Source organism: Mastomys coucha, unplaced genomic scaffold, assembly GCF_008632895.1.
Source record: "Mastomys coucha isolate ucsf_1 unplaced genomic scaffold, UCSF_Mcou_1 pScaffold22, whole genome shotgun sequence".
NCBI lineage: Eukaryota > Metazoa > Chordata > Mammalia > Rodentia > Muridae > Mastomys > Mastomys coucha.
In genome coordinates, this window is record NW_022196905.1 from 21,717,516 (window position 1) to 21,718,620 (window position 1,105).

The window sequence follows — 1,105 nt, forward strand, 5'->3', positions numbered from 1 at the left end:
CTCCTCCTCCTCCTCCTCCTCCTCTCCTTTCTCCCTTCTCCCTTCTCCTCCCCCTGTTCTGGGAATTGGATCATCCAAGTCCTGATACAAGGACGTGAGTAACCACACAGCTATACCTTGTTTCTTAGTTGTCACTTTGTCTCACTTTGCCTTCTCAGTGCACAACCACTTCTTGTCAGGGAGAGAGCTGCTGGAGCCTTCCTTTCTCAGGGATGGAGACCTGGCAGGTGTCACCTGAGATTGTTTGACTAACAGACATTCTTTCTCTTTTTTTCCAGCCTGCAAGTATTCCTGCCACAAGAGATGTGAAGCCCAGGTAAGCATTCTGCGGTTTCCCGTGGGACTTCTTTTGAGCTGGCCTTCACAGACTGATATGCAGCCGGGGAGGGGGCCTCTGGGCCGAAGCCTCCGAAAAGAGGTCTTGTGAGCAGAGGCTGGTGGATACCAGCGAGTGCGGAATGCAACTTTCATCTCAAGAACAAACCGACAAAGCTTTGAAATCCATGTTTTTAATTATAGAAAATAATTCTGAAGAATTTGATTTCAGATAAGACCTCAATCATCCTTTTCTGGCCGTGCCACCAGCTCCTTCCAGCGACGAGTGATCTCTACTTTCTCTGAGTGTTGGCATCTATTCTTGGGACAGAGGCTCAGAAGCAGAGAGTCAGGGCACATGTTCAGTCTAGAGGAGTGTGCTGGCTCCTTCGGACAGTAGTCAGTTGTTCACTGCGGTTGGGGAAAACCTGGGCAACCTGGATGGAGTAGAGATCGTTAGGCCTACTGTGTGCTCCCAGAGTGCTCTGAGGGTGGGGTGATCCCCTGGTTGCTGTGGACTGGATTCCTTGTCTGCGTTGAACAGCAGGAAAGTGAGGGGATGTAGAAATCCAGTTGGCAAGGGTGTAGCTTATAGTGGTTGGTTTCCCTTCCCCGTGTCCACGGCTCTAGATTTCCTAGCTTTGAGATTGGTCTTTAGGGCAACGAGAGGCTTTCACAACCTTTCCGACTGTCAGACTGTCAGGGGTCTTGGTGAGCTTTCCCTCTGGCTGTAGGACAAGGGAGACGGGCCTGTGCTGATGCTGTAGAGATCGAGCACGTGTGTGTGTGT

At 50.9% G+C, this 1,105-nt stretch overlaps 1 protein-coding gene across 5 annotated transcripts in view; it reads left to right on the forward strand.

The window, feature by feature from the left end:
* Positions 1-1,105, forward strand: part of Tns3 (tensin 3) — a 238,778-nt gene that overhangs the window by 66,634 nt on the left and 171,039 nt on the right. For all 5 annotated transcript variants that reach the window (XM_031339085.1, XM_031339080.1, XM_031339081.1 and 2 more), the window contains exon 3: positions 279-316. In XM_031339085.1, the coding sequence (XP_031194945.1) occupies positions 279-316 (38 nt within the window). The remainder of the gene's footprint in view (positions 1-278; positions 317-1,105) is intronic.